A 23,063-nucleotide genomic window follows, 5' to 3' on the forward strand; every position below is an offset into this window, starting at 1 on the left:
GATAATTACAAATACTAACACCTTCATGCTCGCTTGGCAATCATGTGGAATTTTGATGAGTCAGAGAATGTGTGAAGACGTAGCAAAGTGGATGCTCAATAAGAAGTTGAAATCATATAGATGAATCTAACCAGTCAACTGTTTTGTATAGTGTGATTTAAAAATACTAATATAAATATGTTAGAATATTCATAGCTCTCTATTTAATAAACATGCATGTGTTTTAATTAAAAGTATTGATTTTAATTCTGGCTTGAAATTCCTCTTTCATATTTTTCTACCAGGAAAGAAGAGTTGGAGACAAAATGAGAGCAACTTAAAAGTAAATACCATTAATTAATTCAAAATTAGCTTTATGGCTGTAGTTGCAGAATTGGTATGGAGGCTGAAACCATATTTTTAATCCACTAAACCAATATTGTACGTTCGGAAGCCTGTTTAATCTAAAAGAAAAAGCTGTTGCTGCATTGTGTCTAATTGCAGTCCTGGCATATCCCCAGGTGTATGAGCAGTTTCTCAGGTCTTGGCTCAAGTTCAGAATTAATTTCCGTAAAACATCTATAAGTCCCAGCTTCTCTTTCCCCCCACTCCACCTCAATAAACTTAAATAAGTATTGCATCTTTCTACAAAAGGAGGTTTCTTTCATAACTGATTACATTCCTGTAAGTATAAGACATGGACAAAGGACAGGTTCTAATGGTCCATACGCTGGACTCAAAAAAGACATCTATTCGTTTCTTGATTGATACAAGACTCCTTCTTAGTTGTCCATGATATTCTGGTATCTGCAGAGAGTAGCCTCATCATCACTGTAGGGCCCTACATTTTCCTTGTGTCTTCCTGATGGTAAATAAGGACAAGAACATATATCTCCAAGTGGTTACAGTATAGCAGTGATAGTGACTACCTGGCTTTTAATCCCAACTCCATCAGTTACTGGCTATATAACCTAGGGTAAGTTCTCTGGAACTCCATTTCCTTATCTATAAAATGGGGATAATAACAGATCACCCTCATCATAGAGTTCATGTAAACATAAAATAATATTTGGGAAGTATTTCGAATAAAAGCGTGGCATATGGTAGCGTTCTTCATGTTGTATACCATTGTGAGCAGGCTAGTGAATGGCCTGTTGTACAGCCACAACTTCTGTTTTCAAGAAGGAAACAGGCTGAATACCAAATTCCATAGTCTTACGGGCCTTTCGGTTCCAGTTTCCACTCATGGCACCCTAACGTTCCTCTATGTGGATTTATTCGTTTACATATCCCAGGGGGAAATAGGAGGCTGTGGCTCTTGTACATTTTCTTGGTGAGATTTGTAGCTAGTGAACCGAGGTCCAAAATGCACACGTTCTTCCAATTCAAGTCAATTTGCACAACCCTTAGGCATTTACAAGTATAAATTTATGTTTTGAAACTTTCCAAACTTGTATTTCAGAAACCTGTTAGGAATAAATGATACATACCTATCTGATGAGTGAAGAAGTATGCACCATTATCAGTCTTAGTTATAGTAGTAAAATGATGATAGTCGGTACATTCAGATAGAATGAATCAAAGCATAGTCTTAAAAAGAGGGAGCATAATGGTAGCACACCACGGGCTTGACTCTGTTTCATCACTTATTAGGTATGTGACCTGGGCCCGGTTGCTAAACCTCTCTGAGCCTCAGTTTTCCCATATGTAAAATGAGGATAAGTATGCCATAGCTTGCTCAAATGCTGGGAAGATTGGATACAATGATTTGTGTTAAGTACCTACAACTGTGCCTGCACAATGTATAGGAAATAGTCAATAAATGTTTGTCCCTTTCCACATGTGTTTGTAATATTTTGTGGAAATGCATTTTAGCTGACAGATCTCATACTTCATTTTGGGTTCTACTTGTGACAAAGTAATACTACCTTTACTTGGAGTTCAGGCATTTTGCTGGCTCAAGTCCAAATACAGCCAGGATCCCTGGAAAATAATTTTAACGCTTCTGAAGAACAAATAACCACCACAAGTCTCATGTAGTTGACTCAGTAGGCCAGTCCAAGTCCTGTAGAGCCTTCAAAATAAGACAGTGGTTTAGGACCAGGGAAGTTACTTGTAGCAAAAACTGACATGTGGCAGAGAGCAGAGACAGAGATCAACATTTTAAGAAAGAATAGACAGTTAGTTACCCACATGTTATTAGCCCTGGGGTGTATCATCAGATTTTTATCACATCATTCATGTTCCTGATGATACCACTGAAGCATTAGAGAGTCAATGATGTTGTGTATCCTTGGTTAAAGAATTCAAGGATTCATGTAATATTTCCTAGAAAATTTCCATCAAAAATCATTAAGGTTAAAAAGCTGGGTTTTTTCCTTCAATGAGTAAACTTTAGTTATCTGGAAACTCAACGTTTTACAAATTAACCTCACCTCCCCAAAGTGCCAAATAAATGAGACATTATTTAGTGTGTAAAATAAATTATTTTTTTCTTAGAGCTCGAGTGGGGGTTGGGGGAAGGTGGTGGGAGGGGCAGAGGGAGAGGGAGAGAGAGGATCTTAAACAGGCTCCACGCCCAGCCCAATCCCACGACCTTGAGATCATGACCTGAGCCGAAATCAAGAGTCAGATGCTTAACCGACTGAGCGACCCAGGCGCCCCATGTGTAAAATAAATTCTAATTAGTATCTTAAATCCGTCCTCTTTGGCAACTCAAATGATTTTTATTTATTTATTTATTTTTAAGATTTTATTTATTTATTTGACAGAGACATCGAGAGAGGGAACACAAGCAGGGGGAGCAGGAGAGGGAGAAGCAGGCTTCCCATTGAGCAGGGAGCCCGCTGTGGGGCTCGATCCCAGGACCCCAGGATCACGACCTGAGCCGAAGGCAGACGCTTAATGCCTGAGCCACTCAGGCACCCCTCAAATAATTTTATAATAATTTTTTACCAGTACAGATTTTTTTTTACCAGTACATATCAAAGTCATTCCTGAAAAAAATAATCCTGGTGTTTTCAAGTTATCTACACAGGACCTAGAGAAAACTTAATTTGAGCTAGATTTTCTTCAAGAAGAATTATACTTACATAGATGCTAATTTAACTTTTATTTTCATCATTTCAGATTGAAGTGGTGCATGGTTGTCGGGAGAAGAGAAGTTCTGGTCAATCCTCCAGTTTGGACAATGACAATAGCTTGGATGTTTTACAGAAGTATCTTTTCTTTGTTGACATATACTCATATACACATCTACCAGTAGGAATCTCTGATTCCGTGTTGAAGGCGAATGTGCTTGGATTTTGAAATCACAAAATGGGGTTCTGTTAGGTTGATGAAAGGAGCACTAGATGAGGTGTCAGAAGTCCTAGAATTAGAGCTGGCTAACCTATGCTCTGTTTGTGTGACTCAAAAATTAACTAGAGTTTTCCAGAATCTTCATTTTCTCTTTTGTAAAAGAGGTAAAAGTGAATGAGACAGATGTTTCAAAAACTATAAGGGTTATGTAGATATAAAATGTTATTTTATGAATGTTTACTTTTATATAATTATGTTACTATTCTAGACATAAGAATATTCACCTTTTTTTAAGATTTTATTTGTGGTACCTGGTGGCTCAGTCAGTTAAGTGACTGACTTATGATTGTGGCTCGGCTCACGATCTCAGGGTTGTGAGATCAAACCTCACGTCAGGCCCTGTGCTCAGTCTACTTGAGATTCTGCTTGAGAGTCCCTCTGCCTCTTCCCCCACTTGCACTCTCTCTCTCTCATATAAATAAATAAATAAATAAATAAATAAATAAATAAAACCAACCTTAAAAAAAAACAACTCTTACAGCTCAGTGGTAAGAAGGAAAAAAACCCCACAAATAAAAAAAAAAACCGATTTAATTTATTTATTTTAAGAGTGAGAGTGGTGGGGGGCGGAGCAGAGGGAGAGGGAGGAGGGGAAAGAATCTCAAGCTGACTCTCCACTGAGTGCAGAGCCCGAGGCGGGGCTTGATCCCACAACCCAGAGATCATGACCCGAATTGAAACCAAGAGTTGGATGTTTAACCAACTGAGCCACCCAGGTGCCCAGTAAATTGATTCTTAAGCTTAGTGAGATAGAAATAAAGTGTTTTTTTTTTTTTTCATTTAAAAATAAGCCCTGAGCCCCATTTCCTTTCTTCTAAATGTATTTTAGAGTCTTGTGGGTGGTACTTATTCTAGAAACCATACAATTAATTTTGTATTTTGTTGATAAAACCAAAACCATTGATAGTTCCTACACATTAACCATTTTTACGTTGGACAATTTATAATGAGAATGATTGAAAGGTCATAATAAAATTCTAAAGCAACAAAATAACTGATAAATATTGTCTTTTCACTTTAGCCATGTCCTAAATGAACTGATACAGACAGAGAGGGTGTATGTTCGCGAGCTGTTTACTGTTTTGTTGGTAAGTGACTCAAATGATATTTTCCCATCTCTGCCCAAATGTTCTCCTGCTACATTCAGTAGGAGGTGTTGAGTTTTCTCTTGCTATCTGCTTCCTTGATTGTCATACACCAGCAGTAGGTACTTCTCCCACTGTTTGAGTCTGCGTGTGTGTGAAATGTGCATGTTCAGCTTCTCCCTCAGTAGTGAGAATTGTGGAACCCAGATTTTATTATAGAAGAGATAAGCTGTTCTCTTAAGGATCCAGCAGATTGTTATAATTATTCCCAGGGTGCTATTTAGAGATTGTGATGTAAAGAACTAAAAGTAGGAGTAAAACAGTCATTTGATACAAATGTCATAATATTGATTTGGTCTGAAAAACCTAAACATGTATTGCCAGTTTGAGGAGAGGTTAATGACCTGTAATGTATTTTTTTCATGCTTGGTTTCTGTTTTGTTTCCTACACTATAAGCTACTCTGAAGGCCAGAGAGTCACTTTATTCTACCTATTGAGTGGGGAACCATGATTCCCTTGTCTTGCTTTCTTAAAAAAAAATTTTTTTTAATGGATAACTTTGGGTACTGGAAGATTTGATTATTAAAATTACCAACAGCTTTACCTACTCATCCCCTATACATTCTGCTGTATCTGTGGCTTTGGTGGCCCAAACAAATGTTAATGTGAATATTTTTTAAATGAATAAATGTATTTATTTTGGGTAGGGCTATAGAGCGGAGATGGATAATCCTGAGATGTTTGATCTTATGCCACCTCTCCTGAGAAATAAAAAGGATATTCTCTTTGGAAATATGGCAGAAATATATGAATTCCATAACAAGTATGTAATCACTGAATTGAATTTTCTTTTTCATCCTATTATTTAAAGGGCTATTGACCAATTTATTATATTTCACATAAAATTATCTCATTTTTTTCTCTGAAATTTTTACAGCATTTTCTTGAACAGTCTGGAAAATTGCATTGACGCTCCAGAAAGAGTGGGACCTTGTTTCCTGGAAAGGGTTTGTTAATTATTATTTTAAAATATATAAATATGGGCCACTAAAATAGCAGCTCATTTTATAGGACCAGATTTAGAGACAAAGTAGGTATTGTTTTTTTATGTCTTTATGTTTTTGTTTATGTTTCACTCCAGCAAGTATTTAATGTTAGACCAAGTTTTGTTACAGAAGTTGATGCAGTGAAGTATCCAGAGCATGCAAATGGCCATTGTCTTCCGTGGTATCAAATGCTTCAATGGCTCAGCTTGTGACCACTGACCTTTGGGTGATCCCAGGAGTCCAGGGACCATCCTGGCTAGGAAGATGTGAGACTTGGAATCACCTTCGCATAACCATTCTTGGTTTGGTTAATTTTTAGCCTCAGAGATGCCTTGGCATTCCCCTTGAATACGTGTAAAGGCTTAGCCTCAAACGTAGTCTGGCTTTCAGCACCAGGGTATCTGTCACAGGAACTTTGTGAAACAGAGGGCTGTCTGTTCTTTTTATTCTATGAGATCATTCAGAGAGGCTCATTTCTCCATGTCTCAAGAGAACGCTTAGCACAATTGACTTCCCAGACTTTGTAATCATACCTCTCCTCCATTAGAATTTTTTCTTAGACTGTTCTCTGCTTATCTATTTCCTCCTCTTCCTAAAAAGTCAGTTCCATCTTGATTTGAGAGTCAATTTGATAATGGTGGTCATTGAAAGCTTCCGAATAGATGTCTTATCCCAGAGAGTGTTAGTGGACTCAGAATACAATAAGGTGAAGAAGAAACTATTTGTCATTACATTTCTCAATATATTCTAACTTTAAACACATTTGAGTGATAGCCAGATTCTTCCCTGACTTCCCTAAGCAACACCAGTCTCTTTCCTTTGGACTTGTGTAGTACTTAATGTCTGTGCTACTCATTGGGGATTTTATATTTGCTATGCATTTTTTTTTAAAGGTTTTATTTATTTGACAGAGACAAAGACAGCCAGAGAGGGAACACAAGCAGGGGGAGTGGGAGAGGGAGAAGCAGGCTTCCCGCGGAGCAGGGAGCCCGATGTGGGGCTCGATCCCAGGACTCTGGGATCATGACCTGAGCCGAAGGCAGACGCTTAACGACTGAGCCACCCAGGCGCCCCTGCTATGCATTTTGACACATATTTGTGAATTCTGTCTCTCAACCAGATGAAAAACTCTTTGAGGCAAGGTCCGTATCCTATATATCTTTGTATCTCTCATAAGGTGAGCAGAGTTATTGGCAACCACTGTTGGTTTGGTAAATGCCTATTGATAATGTTCATTCATTCAGTACCCATCTACTGAACGCTTACTATACACCAAGCACTGTGCTAGGCACTGTGGATAGCAAGACCAAGACTGTTCCCACAGAAAAAGGGGGAAAAATAATTGTATTCAGTGTGAGTTGTGCTATGTCAAGGATATACAAAGGATCCTGTAGGAGCCAAGAAGAGGGGCATCTTATGCAGACTGGAGGTATAAATGGTGGCTTTCTAGAAGAGACGACTCATGAGAAGGATGTTAAAGAGTGAGTAGGAGGTAGCCCAGTAGATGAGGGTCAGAGAGAGATGATTCCAAGCAGAGAGAATAGCATGGGCAGATGCCTACTGGGGTTATAATATGATGATGATACCCCAGTGATGAATCAAGGACCTTGGAAGTTAGCTCCAGCTTTGTTCAGTAGGGAACTGAGAGACTAGTAGCGTGGAAAGAGCATGTTTCTTTGTAACCTGTTAGCTCATAATTATGAGAAAAATTCGTCTGTTTTTATAGTTCGGAAAAGGTTTTTCTCTCTCTAACTCTCAGACTTGGTAAGTGAAAGTTAGGGAATTACTGGGATAATTATGTGTCCCTCTACTCAGTCTGGTGGGCATGCTTTTCTTGGAATACAAAGAGGGCTCCAGTGTGGCAGGTCCTTCAGGCCACATTCCCTATAATGCTTGGCCCCACTCATTCTTGTTCAGCCTTTCTTGATAAGAAAAGTACATATTCACAAATTGATAATACATTTGAATTTGTTTTTTATCACAGAAAGATGATTTTCAGATGTATGCAAAATACTGTCAGAATAAACCCAGATCAGAGGCAATTTGGAAGAAGTATTCAGAATGCGCATTTTTCCAGGTATAGTAATTATTCAGGTATTGGATATACTCCTTCTGGAAGATACTGGGGTATTTCTTATAAATTCCTTTTCTACTTTCGGTTATATACAATACAGATCAAAGAACAATTTGACCCTGCTGCAAAACACGCACATGCGCACAAATATATATGCTGCTTCTCAGAGGCAATCACTTTCAGTTCTTTTAGCTACTTCCTTTGGTATTTACCTCCATGTTTCCAAAAAACATGTTTATATTGCTACTTTAGCCCTCTTCACTGCCTCTGCCTCACCACTGGACACATACACATACTTCTTTTCCTCCAAAACATCCACTATGGTTATAAGTTTAGTTATATAGATATATGGTGTTAAATTATTAAGACTATGTAATTCCTATGCTCAGATGAATCGTGTGGTATAAGATGGTTGCTTTTCCATCCCTTTCGTTTTTCTTGCAATTGTCTTTTTTACTCACTTAATTTTTAATTTTTTTAAATTTTATTTATTTATTTTTAAAGACTTATTTATTTGAGAGCGAGCAAGCGAGCGCCTGCATGAGCAGGGGGAGGGGTGGAGGGAGAGAAGCAGAGCTCCCACTGAGCTTCCTGGTGAATAAGGATCTGGTTGTCAGTGTTCTGGTAGCCAAGCTGGGGGAAAAGGCTGGGAGTCTTTAATTGGCTGCATAAATATTCAAGTAATCTCTTTGCTTTCAGTATGGTACTCTGTCTTCAACTAGATCTGCTATTCCCCAGCTCAAAGGCCTTCTGTTTCACTCTTTTCAGATAAACATCCGTTCTTCTGCTCTCCAGAGGGAGAGGCATCCATCCTGTTATGTATAGCGGCATGGCTTTCGGAGAGCCTTCTCTTTCCTCACCTTTTTTTTTTTTTTTAATTTGCCATTTTAAACGTTTTATAAAGATTTATTTATTTATTTATTTATTTATTTATTTATTTATTGAGAGAGAGAGAGAGAGTGTGAGCGTGTGAGCAGGGGGAGGCACAGAGGGGGAGAGAGAGAGAATTCCCAGAAGACTCCATACTGAGCACAGAGCCTGATAGGGGGCTCGATCCCACGACCCTGAGATCATGACCTGAGTCAAAATCAAGAGTTGGATGCTTAACTGAGCCACCCAGTGCCCCCTTTCTCTCCCTTTTTAAAAATACTTTTATGCCCATTTAATTTTTTTTGTAACGGCTTTATTGCGATGTAATGAAAATACCAAATAATTTGCCCTTTCCAAATGTGCCATTAAGTAGTTTTACTATATCCACAGTGTTGTGCAACCATTATTGCAGTCAGTTTAAGAACAATTTCATACTCCACAAAAAACCCACCCATACCTTTTAGTAAACACCTCCGACATTCCTCCAACCCCTACAGCCTTCGCAATTAATAAGCTACTTTCTATCTTGCTAGATTTGCCTGTTCTGAACTTTCATATAAATGGAATCAAAATATGTGATCTTTTGTGTTTGACTGATTTCACATAGCATCGTTTTTTTGCAGTTCATCCACGTTGTAGCATGTTATCAGTTCTTCATTCCATTGTATGGGTATTTGACCTTCTATGTACCCATTCATCAGTTGATGGTAATTTGGTTCTTTTCCACCTCTTGTGTACAAGTTTTTTCTGTGGACATATATTTTCATTTCTCTCAGCCATATACCTGGGTATGAAATTGCTGGGTCGTTTGGTAACTCTCTGTTAACTTTTTGAAGAACTGTTGGATTGTTTTCCAAAGTTGCTGTACCATTTTATATTCCTTCTGGTAGTGTATGAGGGTCCTGATTGCTCCACTCTCTCACCAACACTTGTTAGTATCTACTTTTTTAGCCCCCTCCCCCAGTATCTACTTCTTTTTTTTCCTAGACATCTATTTTATTTTATTTATTTTTTTCCTTCTTTATTTTTTTATTACCATATTATGTATTATTTGTTTCAGGGGTACAGGTCTGTGATTCATCAGTCTTACACAGTTATCTACTTCTTAAACAGACTTTCAACGACCATATTTTTTTCAAACACACCTTCATCTCTCACTTTCAGGGGTACTTGATGTCTGTGATTCTGGACTCTTTGTGGAGGGAGGGGGAAACTGAGTTAGTTGTACCTTAGCTTTTCCCTCTGTCAGCTTGAGATTCACTTTTCTCTAGCGTGCTCACTTGCTTACCACCTGTCAGTTTGGTTTCCAGGTTCCAGATTTGGTCGATGGTTTTTCCTCTCCCATCTTTGTAACTTTGGGTTTTGTCTTGTAAAAATGACTCTTAAAAATCATTTTAGTTGGGCTTCATGAGTGAGGAGAGCTACATGCATGTATCAGTCCATGATCTTTAACCATAAGTTGCTAACTGAATTGTTTTTAAAGATTTTATTTTTTTTTTTTGAGTCATCTCTACACCCAACGTAGGGCTCAAACTCACAATCCCGAGATCAAGGGTCATATGCTCCACTGACTGAGCCAGCCAGACGCCCCCTAACTGTTTGAATTAGATTGTATATTGTTTTTTATCCATATCCAGAGGCAGGTCCCAGATCTTACACATGTATATCCTCTCCTACTCCCTTTGCGTTCTGTAGTTCTTAAATGCACATTTCATCCTAATCGGCCCCATCTTGCTGTCATTATGGACCCTACAGCGTTCCCAGGACCCAAAGTCACGACCCTTATATTTATCATGGCATTGAGCCAATAATCAGATGAACTATAGCACCAGTTGATGAGGTCTGTATTTTTCTTGTGATATTAAAAAAAAAAACCTCCCTCTCATACCCAGTTTGATTTATATTCTGGGCCTTGGCCTGTGGAGCTGAGCCTTTTGTTAATTTTCTTAAATACATTTTTAGTCATGTTTCATTAATCATGTTCATCTCTGGCCATTCATTGTTTTCTCATCTTTCAAGCATTCCACATCAATGTGCATTTTATGTAAAAACTTATTTGTATTTGAAATTTTAGCATTTTCTACCTCTCAAATCCTTGAAATAATGTTTACAGTAGTTTTTTTTTTTTACATTTATGGCCGCTTATAATTTCCATACGGTCCGTAACAGCGGCTTTCCTGGTAGATTTTCCTTGAGATGTAAGAAACCTGCGTGCATTGGGTCTAATCAGTGTACACTTGGCATTTTCACAGGTACATGTCTTAATTTAAATTTACTGATAATTATATTTTAATGACAGGAATGTCAAAGAAAATTAAAACACAGACTTGGTCTGGATTCCTATTTACTCAAACCCGTGCAGCGAATCACTAAATATCAGTTACTGTTAAAGGTAATTACGCGAAGCATTTGTTTCTTTCTTTACTTACTGCTGTGGGTCAGATGTGGCAAAGCCATTAAAAAGGAAGCGGCTGGTGAGGAAGCCCCAGGAGCAGGGAGGCTCAGTGAATGGGAAGGCTGGAGTTAACAGCATGCTTCCTCCTTCACTGTGGCGATCAAGTGCCCGATGCCTAGATGTAAGCAGAGACTCTCTAGAGTCTTTTTAGCTATTTAATTATCCACACAAGTTACGTTGATGTATGCATAACGAATGCAGAACTTTTACGATCATTAACTAAACAAATATTATACATGTTCACCACGTTCTATGGTCTATGCAAAACAAAGAAAACAAATTGTTGCATTTGGAGGGCCAAAAAAGTGTAATTATTTTAAAAATCAATCTCTAGTGTGTCCTAATGGCTGTTTTTCTGCAGCTCCAAGAGCACTGAGTGCCCTTTACTTGATACTGTTTAGTCACTATTCCATTTCTTCCCAAATTTTGACACAGTTTTTAAAATAGAGGGTTAATGTGACAAATAGCAAATGAAAGATATGACTCCAAAAATGACATTGTCTTTAGATTCCTCCTTGAAAGCATGTTAGCCAAAAATGTATTCATTTTCTCCAGCTATTAATATCTGCCTGATATTAAGTTTAATTCTTGACTTCTAATTACAGGAGCTACTGAAATATAGCAAAGGCTGCCAAGGGTTTGAACAATTAAAGGAGGCACTTGACACAATGCTGGATTTACTGAAGTCAGTTAATGACTCTATGCATCAGATTGCAATAAATGGCTATATTGTGAGTAAATTTTAATGCTTGTTGCAGTTTTGTGGGTAAACATGTTAAGAGCTCTTTCTTTGTCTCCTGGAACCAAGTGAGAAATAAAAAGGGCAGAAAAATGGAGATCCAAATGTCAGCATTATTGACAGTGCTAGATGAAGAACTGGCTTCAGATCAGCAGCCAAATGGATTTGTGATATGCCCTTGTCCCTAAAAGCCTACCTCCAGCTCCAGCCTTGAGATACCCTGATTGAAGGAACCGTTGGGGTCTTCTAAGGAGATGTATTGTCCCAGAATTGCTGCTTGCCCTAATCCAAGATAAATGTGGAAAAAAAAAATCAAGTCTTTAGAGTAAGCTCTGCCCAGTTGTGATGCTTGCTCTGGTAGATGTCAGTCGCCAGTCAGGTTTGAGGAGATGGGCAGAGCTACCCTAGTTGAAAGAGTCCACATGGAGATAGGAAGCCAGGGAAAAGGAGGTTTCTTCTGTCTCTCGTTCCCACTGTAATTTTGTACCTGTGTGACACAGGGCATGTGTTAATGTAAACAGTTATGATGAATAAAATTGTAAAACCTGTACAAATTGCATTTCAGGGTTTTAGTGGCTCATGCTAAACAGTATCATGTTGATGGCAGAGGTCTGAATGTAGCTGTGCTTTGTACTGATGAGTGTTGATTTTCCTTCATAGGGAAACTTAAATGAACTGGGCAAGATGATAATGCAGGGCGCATTCAGTGTTTGGATTGGACACAAGAAAGGCGCTACAAAAATGAAGGATTTTGCTAGATTCAAACCAATGCAGCGGCATCTCTTCTTGTATGAAAAAGCCATCGTTTTTTGTAAGAGGCGTGTTGAAAGTGGAGAAGGTTCTGATAGATACCCGTCATACAGTTTTAAGCACTGTTTGAAAGTAAGACAATTTAAATTGTGTAACATAATATTATTTCATATATATATATATATATAAAGTTTGTACACCTTTGCAAGTGAAATGAATGGTTTTATACTTTAGTTGTGTACCCCTTTTTTTAAAATCTTTTTATTCAGGTATTATTGACATACAACACTATGTTCATTTCAGGTGTACAACATAATGATGTGATATTTGTATATATTGCAAAACGATCACCACAGTAAATCCAGTTAACATCCATCACCACACATGGTTACAATTTTTTTTTCTTGTGACAAGAGCTTTTAAGATCTACTCTCTTAGCAACTTTCAAATATGCAATAGAGTATTGTTAGTGAAAGTCACCATGCTGTGCATTCCATCTCCAGGACTTACTTATTTTATAACTGGAAATGTGTACCCTTGAACCCCCTTCACCTGCTTCATCCACCTCCAGCCCACAAAAGCTTAAGCAGACGTCTTGTGTTGAAATCAGGTAACACAGAACTTTTGAAATAAGAGTGAGGGAGAGTAGAGCCTTACCTCCTTCCTTTCCTCTCTCACTCCAATCCCAGGCACTTGAAATGACCCAGGTTCTCCCATGAGCACTCTCTTACCAGTGGTACTGGGTAGAGTTGATGGTCTTGGTAGCAGGGAGCCTTTATTGTATGGGAGAGATGAGGAAGGAGTTTCTTCTTTTTTCTCCACGCAATTTAAAAGTGGGTAACTTTTGGGGTGCCTGGGTGGCTCAGTCTGTTAAGCGGCTGCCTTCGGCTCAGGGCATGATCCCAGAGTTCTGGGATCGAGCCCCATGTCGGGCTCCCTGCTCAGTGGAGAGCCTGCTTCTCCCTCTCCCTCTGCCTGCCTCTCTGCCTACTTGTGCTCTCTCTCTCTCTGTCAAATAAATGAATAAAATCTTTAAAAAATAAATAAATAAAAGTGGGTAACTTTTGTGCTTAGCATAGTCCCACCTTTCTTTTTGTATCCCTCCTCCATTCCTTAGCCCTTTCCCTCCTGGGTGTCCAAAGCCACCTACAGCTGAATCCTGCCCACATCTCCTTCCTTCCTATAACTTCTCTCCTATAACCCAAACTGTCCTTTTGTCCTAATACTAGTTTGGTATTAAAATGAGGTCAGCGTTGTTTGAGGGAGTCACTGGCAATCCAGTGATATTCCCAGCAGGTTTTGACATTTGACAAGAGGAACTTCCAATTCATACAAACCTATAGCTGGCGAATTTGATATTATTTATATCCTAGTTAATTTTATCTTTCAAGTTTTAAATTGTAAAATCCGGGGGTGCCTGGCTGTCTCCGTCAGTGAAGTGTGCGACTTTTGATCTCGAGGTTGTGAGTTTGAGCCCCACGTTGGGTGTAGAGATTACTTAAAAATAAAACCTTAAAAAAAATAAAGTGTAAAATCAACATAATAGTGGTTATAGAAAAATTGGAACATAGAGAAAACTATTACCTCGATTCTCCAACCACCATCGCTTGAGTCATTTTTTATGAGCGTGTTCTTTCATTGTTGGCAGCCATTTGCAAATTGATGACGTTTTCAGCCAGCAGTGATAAAGAGGACAAGCAATGTGTCCTGAGGTGTTTGTGTCAGGAGTCTACCAGATAAGCAGGCCCTGCTTTTGTTTCTCCCCAGAAGGTCAACAGTCCCATGCTGTTCGTAACAAAGTTCCTGCCCAGAGTTATGTCTCAGACTTCTTCCTACTGTCCACTTGCCCTGCTGTCACGTTTCCTTAAAACTTGCTGTTTTTACAACAGATGCCCAGTTGCTCCTTTGCTATTAGCAACCCACCTCCACGTCCCCAAAATCTCCATTGGTCTATTTTATGTCTCTAATAAACATTGACAGAGAACCAAGATTTTATAGTTGACCTCAGCTGGGGTTTAGATCTCTTGCTGTCTATATATCTGTTTCTGGGGAAGAGACTTGACCTCCATAGGCATGTTGGACCCAAATGCATTTGGTTAACTTCATATTTGTGGAGTGACCTAGTCAATACCAGATGTAGTATCTCCAGTGTGTATTGATTTTTTTTTTACCTTTAATTTGTCACAATTATGGGCAACAGAATGTTTCTAAAGTACAATAGAGTAAGGAAGGACTGGAAAGAGGGTACTAAGTCATGAGAATTCAAACTATAATGGTTACCATGGTAACGGTGGGATAGTTGCAAGACACATTTCAGTGGAAGGTGGACAGATGGGCTTGGTGACTTACTAGATACAGGAAAGAAATAATACCTGACAGTTGAAGGAACAAAAATCAGTGTGATTTTTCTTTGGTTTCCCAAAAATGCCTAGCATTTTTTTTAAAGATTTTATTTATTTGACAGAGAGAGAGAGCACGCATGAGCCGGGGCGGGGGGCAGCAAAGGGAGAGGGAGAAGCAGACTCCATGCTTAACAGGGAGCCCGATGTAGTGACTCGATCCCAGGACCCTGAGATCATTACCTGAGCCATCCAGGCGTCCCACGCCTAGCATTTTTAATAAGAAAGGTTATTCAGGGGGCGCCTGGGTGGCTCAGACGGTTAAGCATCTGCCTTCGGCTCAGGTCATGATCCCGGGGTCCTGGGATCGAGTCCCACATCCCTCAGCAGGAAGCCTGCTTCTCCCTCTCCCTCTACCTGCTGCTCCCCCTGCTTGTACTCTCTCTCTCTAATAAAAAAAAAAAAAGATTATTCAGTGATGCCTGCAAAGATGTAGACCAGGTGTACTAGGAAAATGGTGATTCCGCTGACAGAGAAAGATGGAAGTTTGGTGGACTTCTTAAGCCTCACTCTGCTTACCCTCTTGCTTTCATATTGTGAGATTCCAGGATTAAATGCTGGCCAGCAATACTAGTCAGTGTGTGACATAACCATCAGGGTTACTGGTTTCAGAGTTTTCTTCTTGGTAGAGAGGATGGATGCAGAATGCTCTCCACTGCTGAACCGCTTCCCTGTCCCTTTTAGTGGACTCTTGTCTTGACTTCATCCTATCAGGCTAGAACCCCATGGCCTGATGATTGCATGCTGTATTTTAAGTCGGCCACCTCTATGCCAAGGAAAGGCCCTAAGGTCACAGTCAAATGCCAAGATTTGAGTTCTTTGGATTCCTCAGTTCATGCATTTATTATCATCTTTTTTTTTAACTTAATAAACATACACACAGTGCTTACTATTTGCTAGAAACTCTTCTAAGTGTTTATAAATAGCAATGTTAACTCATTTAACCCACATAGCAACTTTATATGAAGTAGGAACTATTATTAACCCCATTTTGAAGATGGGAAAGCCAAGTTCCAGAGAAGTGAGTAATTTGTCCAAGAGCACATAGCTAGTAAGCTGCGCAGCACAGATTCAAACCCAGGATGATGGTTCTAGAGTCCATGCTCTTAATTACTGTACCCTGCTGAAAGGCCTTGTGTTTTGTTCATTCCTTCTTTTACTCCTTCCTTCATTCCTTATTCTCCACACTTAATTTCCTCTCTACCCCTCTAGCAACCATTCTAATTTATTTGATGTATGCCCTTCAGTTTGTGTGTTTTTGTTAAATGCATATTAATGTTCTGTGTACATCTAGTTTAATTTTCATAAATTGTATTCTATTATGATCCTCTTTTTCTTTCTACTCTTTCTGGTCTCAGAAACTGTTCTTAAGATAGAGCCACGTGACTGGTTTATACACAGTATCTTGCTTCTAACTGCTTCGTAGCACTTAAGTGTAGCTATATTTTTTGTTAATGTGATTCAAAGTCAATTTTTAAAATTATACTAATCCAAGAAGTAAATAAACTCTATTCCAGAGATAGAAATAAAAGTCTTAAGATTGGTAGTTGTTGGTCATAACTGCAGAGTTCTTGACCCCCTGGGTGACTTTTAACAAGATGTCTTCAGATCAAATGCTTTATAATAAAGCATTTATATTCATAGCTACCAGGAATATCAATGAAAATGTGAAAGATAAGGCAGAGGCCACAATTAGGATGTGACTATAGAATCAGCCTTGTTATCTTGCTATTTTATTATAATATGTTATATAGTATATTATATAACTATACTCATATAGTTAGACCTTTAACTGCCTCTAGATTCTAAAACTGAGTGAATTTCATGGTATAGTGAACATTTCATGGTATAGTCACATTTAATAACATTTAAAAGCCTTTCAATAAAACCTTTATAGTTTGTTATTTGAGAAAATATATACATCCACAAAATACAAATGGACTGTATTCCAGTGGAAGAAGTAAGTGAATCATTTGGAACTCAGGACAGTATTGTCTGATAGACATCATGGTTAGATTTCCAGGGTAACTCAAAAAAGCTCATTTAATCTATAACGATGTGCTCTGTGTATGCAATGAAAAATCACAAAACTGTTTTGCAATTCAAATAAGGGAAAGTTTAGAAAGCAAACTCATATACTTAAAAAAGCTCATTATATGATCTAGGCATTTAATGCAAGCTATTTAATCCCTTAATAAACTCTGTGAAGTAGGTATTCTTCCCATTTTATAGTTGAGAAAACCGTAGTTCAGAAAGGTTAAGCACTCTGCACCAGAACACAGAGTTCCTAATGGTCAGTGATGAAGTTCCAACCCAGGCCTCTCAGACTCCAGAGCCCTGCACACTATCCATCTTATGCTACCGAGAGAAAAGTATGTGTTGAAACACAATTGAACTAGAGATTGAACATGAGATTATTATTTATCTTAAATCCTGATGCTGGAGCAAGAGTAGGTTTAGCTAGAGCAGTTGAGTAGGAATATGAAGATATTTTTGGAGATTCTGGAAGTCACTGCTGATTACATTCAGGATAGGTGTCAGAGACTCTTGTATGTATAGATCTCCTTTCATTTCTAAGCACAATCCCTTTTCTTTCCCTGGCTATGCGATCTCACTAGCAGTACTTTTAATGCTTATCAGCTCCAGTTAGGGCCGTTTGGAGGGCTTGTTAGTGGAACAGAGAGTGAGATATTCCTTTAGATAATTAGACTGGAATTGAACGAAGAGAGGAGGCAGAAGAGGACTAAAAGAGAATGTGTGTATGAGGGAAGGAAATTGCTCAAAATGGAATTAACCAAGCTATTAGCAGCACAGGATGAAAGAAAATGGAAGAGTTTGTGCTCTGCACAATCATACAGAGAAGAAAAATCATGGTAAGGAAGGGATATTGCGTATAAAAATTTCACTGGCTACAAGATCTCACTCTCCTATGACAGATCATTTGTTTTCTAGAGAAGCTGAGAGGTTGGTAGAAATAGAGGAGAGCCTTGTATACCCAGCTGGTTTCCCCCACCCCATAAATTGGATGTTTGTCACTTATAAAACTTCTATAGAGATAAGTAATGATCTATAAGATAAATTTATCTGACAAATGATTTTTAAAAGTAACCATTTAACTTAATTTTGGATGAGCTTTTTTATTGATGTTTAATTTTAGTCCTGTGTTTGACATGATAATTTGTTTTAATTGTGTGCAGTTAATTTATAGTAGGATTCAATCATAGGGGGACTAGTTGGATGTTCAGATTTATGACATTTGTTTCGATCACTGGAATGGAGCATGTAATCTCTGCTATAAGTGCATGGTTCAGTGAAAACATTTAAATAGGGCTGTGATTGTATTTATCATTTCATATTCTTGAATATAAAATGTGTATTTTGCCAAGTGAGAAATTCTGGTTCACTTAGAAGATGATGGGGGGGTAGATTTAATGTAATCTCATATTCCAAGTAAAACGCTCATGAAAATTTTGACCAAAATATTACAGATGGATGAAGTTGGCATCACCGAATATGTAAAAGGTGATAACCGCAAGTTTGAAATCTGGTATGCTGGCAAGGAAGAAGTTTATATTGTCCAGGTTGGTCACTGAAATATTATTCTAGAAACCATAACCTGTGTTAAGACACAAAAGTCTGAATTTGCAACCAAAAACAATGTTGGTTACGTTATTATAAAAATTCTCATTCCTTTCATCTAGATCACTTAAAGATTATTTAATAATCTTTGTGAAGCAGTTACACAGTTTTCTGGTAGCACATGTTCTCTCTGACTTGAGAAGTGCCTTTGGGGCTGTCTAGGGCTTTGAGGTTTTACAACTACACCAGGATACTTATCGACTCTAGCTTGATAGCCAAGAACATGGCTCCTCTGTCCCCATCAGGTTTCTAGAGTTACCAATTGAGAATGGTTCTGGGTTCCTCTTGTGCTTGGCATTCTGATGCGGGACACAGGGATGGGACAGTTCACATTTGATCCTTGTCTCTAAAAAATATGCTTAAGACTACACTTATCATGATGAAAAAAAATAAAAATATGCTTAAAGTCCTGGCCTGATGTGCTGTACGGTCCAACCTGTTTCAGGGAAGGGGAGAGGAATGAGAAAATTTCCAGAGGATGCTGTCATCTCAATAAGTATTTGTATCAGGACTTGTGACCGGCGAATGTGCTGTTACCCTGTCGAAAGTGCTCAGTGTTTTTTCTTTGTTTTAATTCTGTATTAGGTGATTAGAATCCATAGAAACACATTTTCTTGGCTTGATTTAGATATAAGACTTCTTGCTCTCCTTCTACAACCTTGTAAGTTATCAAGATTGCAGCAGATTGTCTTTTCAGAAACAGGAGAACTTGTTTTATCTTACCAAAATGAGACATAAAAAGCATTTATAGTTTTAAAAGGACCCCCCCCAATAAAATAAATAAAAAAATAAAGGAACCCTCCTACAAAGAAACAAGAAGTTAGGTTATATTTCACTTTTTCTCTGAGCATTATTTTTTAAGGGCAGTTTCGAAATGGTTTTGACTATTATTTCATCTAACCGATGGCTACTTACTTGCTTCTTAGAAGTTTTAAGAAGCAAAATGGCAGAGCTTGAATATAGTGGTTTAGGATGTAGATCATGCTTGATATACATAGTGACGTTTATTTCATTATAAAGGGTTCTTTTTCAAAGGAAACATGTCCTCCCCTCCTCCCCTTTTAAAATCCTTAGGCTCCAAACGTAGACGTGAAGATGACATGGTTAAAAGAAATAAGAAGCATTTTGCTGAAACAACAGGAACTTATGACAGGTAATTTCAGAATAAGTACAGTGACAGCTCATTGACTCAGCTTTTGTGATAATTGGTACAGGGAATGGGGCTGATACTTACTTTAGACTATAACGAAAGGGTTTGTTAAACTAATTAGAAGAAGATCAAGATTCAAGGGGTTGTTTAAACTATTTTGGAAAATGAACTTTACAGTAGAAAGGGAACTCTGGTGCTTGAGAAGCAGTTGCAAAATAATACAGCAAACGAACTGTGTTAAATTAATTCTAAGCCCTTCTTATGAGTCAACTCTACCAAGGACCTCAAGGAATCAGTGCTTGGTAGTGTTGGCATGGTGATGGTTATAAGCCTGAATTTCTTGATAAAATATTACACAGTTCAGTCCTTTTCCATATTTGAAATCCAGACTGGCCTTTCGTCTGGTTATTTCAAGCCTGCGAAGGTTAACTCTTAACAGGAATGGTGTGTGTGTGTGTGTGCATGCACTTGCACATGTGAAGGACATTGGTTTCCAAGGAAGAAGTGTGGCTTCTCAATGATGCTTTCAGAAGCTTTGTTTTCTTTCACAGTTAAAAAACGAAAGCAACATAATCCGTTAACAGAACAGGATCAGCTTTCTTCTCAGCGGAATGATGAGTAAGTGATTATTCTTTAAGAAATATCACTCCTGCAATCTTCTGTTTCCATATGTACAGGAGTCAACGTCATTATCAAGTAGTTCGGACACAGACTACCCTCCCTTTTAGCAATAACTCATCAGGTTCCTTAAAAGCATCATCTTCTCAGCTCTGTCCTTATACTTGGAGCCTGATAGTCCTTAATCATTATCCCATTGTTCCCCCTGATGTTAAAAATAATACGAGAGTTTGGGCTAATTTTTAAACATGATCACAAATGCTTTGTTCTCGGTATATCCTGGGGGGAGGGGCATGTAGGTGAAAAGTGGCTGCACTCTCAAGATTTTCTCTTCAAAATATTTTTGGTCACCTCCCATCTGACTGGAGAAAGAGAGTGGTACGAGTGATGAAGGACTGGCAGTCACTGCTGGCCCCACAACTCCACTGTCCCTAGATGGAGACCACTGGCTGGCAGCTTGGCCTCTCTTTCTATGTGGTCAGAGAGGAGGTATGGGTCCTGGGAGGGCACTGTGCCTGCATACAACCGTGAAATCTTTGAGGAAGGTAGCGGCCCTAAATGATAGCACTGTTGCTGGTTTAGAGATGTCTTCATATTCTGCCTCTAGGAATCCTAAAAGACGGAGTTGCCCATAGATCATGTGCATATATGCAGAAAGAATCCCCACACTGATTCCAAAGCCTTTGCACAGAAATTCACCATGCAGCATCTGCATGATATAGGGATCATTGAATGGTTTATTAAAAATAATTTTTTACGATTGTTTTTTCTGAGAGGGAGAGAGGGAGAGAGAGCCTTAAGCAGACTCCATGCTGAGTGCAGAGCCTGACACGGGGCTCAGTCTCATGACCCTGAGATCATGACCTGAGTCGAAATCAAGAGGCGGAAGCTTAACCAACTGAGCCACCAGCTGCCCCCCCAAAATACTCTTTTAAAAAAAATTAAAATAAAGGGGCGCCTGGGTGGCTCAGTCAGTTAAGTGTCTGCCTTCGGCTCAGGTCATGATCCTGGGCTCCTGGGATCAAGCCCTGAGTCGGGCTCCCTGCTCAGCAGGGAGTCTGTTGCTCCCTCTCCCTCCGCCCCTACCCCCAGCTTGTGCTCTCTCTCTCTCTCTCACTCTCTCTCTCAAATAAATAAAATCTTTAAAAAATTTTAAAATAAAATAAAAATACTCTTTTTCTCTTTGTTGCATACTACCTTTCAGAGGTAGCTAAAAATCAGGATCAAAGTGTGCTGGTCCCATCTGGGGCTTTAGGAAAATCATTTAAAAGTCACAGTGGAAGTCTTTATCTTCCAGAATCACAATACTCAATCTTTTGTCATAGATCACGGAAGGAAAGTCTTTAGATTTCATACAGTAATTGACTTTACAGTAGGTGATACAGCCCAACAGTATTAATCAGATTAAGGTTTCAGTGACATTTATATACACCTTACCTAATTCATTGAGGTTAAAAGATCATACAGCAAGCAACAGGGATTTTTTTTTTTTATAGCTTTCTGATTTTCCCTTCAAGAACCTTCTCTGCTCTATTCAGCCCATATAGCTCAGATGACCAGACTATTATCTTCTCCTAGTTCAGGGATGGACATGTAGTCCGACCTAGGCTACGATGGGCATTGCCACAACTTTTATCGGAGCTATCAGGAAGGAGGTTTTGTTCTTTGAAATGAAAAGTTCTATTAAGCCTCTGAGCTTAGGGCCATTTCTCCTTCCACATGTGACTGGGGGAATGGGGAAGCAGAGATGGGAACCTACACAGAGAAAAAGCAATGCTGAAACAGATTCCTGATGACATTACTTAAGCACCTGGATCCGTATGTGTTCAGCATTAATCCAGTCAGTTACATGAACCAATACATTCCTCTTTTTATGGGATTTTTTTGTTTACATTTTCCCAACTGTATTGAATTATAGTTGACACTTAAAACTTGTATATCTTTAAAGAGTAAAACCTGATTTGATATACATGTGCATTGTGAATCATTAAGCCCAGCCATCCTTCTGTGTGTGTGTGTGTGTGGTGAGACCACTTAAGATCTACCTCTTAAAAAAAATAAAAGCAAAGGCTAACAACAATAAACAATAGAATAATTAATAAAAAAAGATCTACCTCTTAGCAAATTTCAAGTATATAATACAACACACAATAGGAATTTTAAACAATATAACTGCCGTGGGTCCAGAAGGCATTTTTTCCTTGCATATTAAAGAGAGACCTTGCTGGCTTGGAGCCTAAAATTTAAACTTTTGTTATATTGTGAACTATCATTCTACAGACTTAAATGAAGGGGGAAATCAGCTGTGTTTGAATGATTCTCAGAGCATGTTCCTAACATACGGTATCAGTGGGGAAAAAATACCATTTTTAATGTCTTGTTATTCTTAAACTGGATAAAAGCTCACTTATTTTTACACATTTACTATTTCAGAAGGCAGCACGGATCTTTTCTGGGAGCCGAGGAAACCGAGCCAGAACCCAGTGGCGCTCTGGTGGAAGTCCGGGAGGCAGGTGCATCGGTTCCAGCTGAAGCTAACACAAGTATGCGTAACCGCCCCAGGGAGGCGAGGCCCATGGCTGTGCACGTTGTTTTCTGCCATTGTTAGCTCGGGAAATCTACCTCTCTCTTACCTTTGTATAAAGAAACCAGAGCGAAGCCATTTTTATAAGGCTCTTTTGTTTTCCATATGCAAGATACTCTGGTGGGCACTGCAGGGGGGGGGGGGGGCATCACGTGGGGACTTGTCAGGAAGGCAGATTTTCTGGGTCTGCCCCAGACCTGAGACAGAAACTCTGGGAGTGAGGCCCCGCCATTTGTGATTTCACACGTTTTCCATGTGATTCTTTCTGATGCATGCTCAAGTGTGGGGGAACCCCTGCTATATAGTGCAGAGAT

At 38.9% G+C, this 23,063-nt stretch overlaps 1 protein-coding gene across 1 annotated transcript in view; it reads left to right on the top strand.

Moving 5' to 3' along the window:
- Positions 1-23,063, top strand: part of MCF2 (MCF.2 cell line derived transforming sequence) — a 66,205-nt gene that overhangs the window by 40,476 nt on the left and 2,666 nt on the right. Inside the window, exons 14-26 of the mRNA XM_021684959.1 lie at positions 285-322; positions 3,109-3,197; positions 4,361-4,427; positions 5,133-5,248; positions 5,363-5,432; positions 7,456-7,548; positions 10,715-10,807; positions 11,476-11,601; positions 12,270-12,491; positions 18,247-18,339; positions 19,472-19,550; positions 20,099-20,165; positions 22,599-22,708. Of these exons, the coding sequence (XP_021540634.1) occupies positions 285-322; positions 3,109-3,197; positions 4,361-4,427; positions 5,133-5,248; positions 5,363-5,432; positions 7,456-7,548; positions 10,715-10,807; positions 11,476-11,601; positions 12,270-12,491; positions 18,247-18,339; positions 19,472-19,550; positions 20,099-20,165; positions 22,599-22,708 (1,263 nt within the window). The remainder of the gene's footprint in view (positions 1-284; positions 323-3,108; positions 3,198-4,360; positions 4,428-5,132; positions 5,249-5,362; positions 5,433-7,455; positions 7,549-10,714; positions 10,808-11,475; positions 11,602-12,269; positions 12,492-18,246; positions 18,340-19,471; positions 19,551-20,098; positions 20,166-22,598; positions 22,709-23,063) is intronic.

The sequence above is a fragment of the Neomonachus schauinslandi genome, chromosome X (assembly GCF_002201575.2).
Source record: "Neomonachus schauinslandi chromosome X, ASM220157v2, whole genome shotgun sequence".
Classification (NCBI taxonomy): domain Eukaryota; kingdom Metazoa; phylum Chordata; class Mammalia; order Carnivora; family Phocidae; genus Neomonachus; species Neomonachus schauinslandi.